At 38.1% G+C, this 1,760-nt stretch overlaps 1 protein-coding gene across 1 annotated transcript; it reads left to right on the top strand.

The window, feature by feature from the left end:
• Positions 1-256: 256 nt before the first annotated feature.
• LOC107887513 (RING-H2 finger protein ATL63) lies at positions 257-1,303 on the top strand. The gene has a single exon (XM_016811774.2). It carries the CDS (start codon positions 406-408, stop codon positions 1,153-1,155), a length of 750 nt encoding a protein of 249 aa, XP_016667263.2. The 5' UTR covers positions 257-405; the 3' UTR covers positions 1,156-1,303.
• The last annotated feature ends 457 nt before the right edge of the window (positions 1,304-1,760 follow it).

The following is a 1,760-nucleotide window of genomic DNA, read 5'->3' as shown; positions in this document are numbered from 1 at the left end:
GAAAAGACATAGTCTTTTTACGGGATTTGACCCCAATCCGATATACCCTTCATATAACATCCATTTCAAACTAGACTAAAAATATTAAACTTATACCCAATTTTAACTTAATATGCCTTTTTATCAAAATAAAATAATAATTTTAAATTATTATTTTAACTGTTAATTAAATGTTAATATAAATTTTATTATTATATATTTTAAATTAATATTATATAAAAAATGAAAAAAATAACTACAAACCTCGAAAATATTAACCTAAATAAATCATAAAACAGAGATTAAGGATTACATGAGGTCCAAATAGATGATATATATAAAGGCATTTCCATCCCCATCACTCAAATAATTCCAAACCCCATCTGCATATTTGCAGCTCACTAATCTTCAAAAAAGAAAAAAAAAATGTCAGCTACCATTGAGTCAGAACAGCAAACCCCAAACCCACCATTATCAAATCTCGTGAGCACCATTTCCTCCTACGATGGCAACGTGCTGCTGGCTGCCATCATCTCATTGCTTCTCGTCATCCTCTTCGTCCTCCTCCTCCATCTCTACGCCAAGTGGTTCTTGGCTCATGCTCGCCAAAGAAGCCGATCTTCCTCCACTCTTTCTCACGTCTTCCCCCACGACCGCTTCCGCCATTTCCACGCCTTCTCCTTTGACAACAACGCCTCCGCCTCCTCCCCATCCAAGGGTCTCGATCCTTCCCTCATTTCCTCCATCCCCTTGTTCGTTTTCAAACTAGATGAACACAGCAACAACAACAAGAAGCATGGGTTACACAACTTAGACTGTGTCGTGTGTTTAAGTCCGTTCGAGGATAACGATGTTGGAAGGAACTTGCCCAAGTGCGGCCATGGTTTCCACCTCGAATGCATTGATATGTGGCTCCACTCTCACTCCAATTGCCCCATTTGCAGAGCGCCTGTGTTGTTGACCAATGATGCTGAATCTCAAGTCAGTTCATCGGAGACTGTGGGGGAATCATTAGATTCTGGTCGTCATCATCAAATTGCGGCACCCATTGACGATGACGATGACGATCTTTCAGCTTCGTCTTCCATTGGTTGTTCTTTGAAGACAATGTTGAGTAGGAACAGATCAGAGAGGAAAGTTTTTCCCACATCAAACGGCGGTGATCTTCAAGTTTGAGGCTGATGAACAGAGTGATTTACTTGCTCTCTTTTTCTTTTTTCATGTTCATAAATTACATCACTTTTTTGTGTATAGATGTCGGAAAACTTGTTTATCATCTTTCTCCTACATTGAGCCACATAATTTTAATCTTGTTTTCCATTCATCCGAAAATCCATTCAATCCAAACCCTTAAACTCCTAAAATTCAATGATTCAAACCCAATGAATCGAAAATGAGGTGATGAGAACTTGAAAAGAAGGAGATTGAGATGGAGCATGGTGGCCGCATATGGTTGTCGCAAAAGCAATAGTATAATAAACCCAGGACCATAAAAAAAAAAAAAAGATTGTCTGAAATGCAAAAGAGGACAAAAGTCTTTCCTTGTTTTGTGGTCAATGTTAATTAATCAATCATGTGATGTGAGGGACATGAATGGTCAAACAACTGCTGCACATATATTTATTAGATAATCCAAATCCTTGGTCGGATTTTTGGACCATTTGCTTCTACTCAGGCCCATTCATTTCACTTCATTGTCCTATGCTGCTTTTCTCTGTTCTTTTTATTAATATAACTCGTAGTCCCTCAATTTCCGAATTAACTCCATTTTCATACCTTCA

The sequence above is a fragment of the Gossypium hirsutum genome, chromosome A03, assembly GCF_007990345.1.
Source record: "Gossypium hirsutum isolate 1008001.06 chromosome A03, Gossypium_hirsutum_v2.1, whole genome shotgun sequence".
Lineage (NCBI taxonomy): Eukaryota > Viridiplantae > Streptophyta > Magnoliopsida > Malvales > Malvaceae > Gossypium > Gossypium hirsutum.
Note: the sequence above shows the minus strand (reverse complement) of the source record. Positions and strands in the feature narration are given on the sequence as shown.

Coding starts and splice junctions, on each gene's coding strand:
- LOC107887513 (XM_016811774.2), top strand. CDS start 406: ATGTCAGCTACCATTGAGTCAGAACAGCAAACCCCAAACCCACCATTA.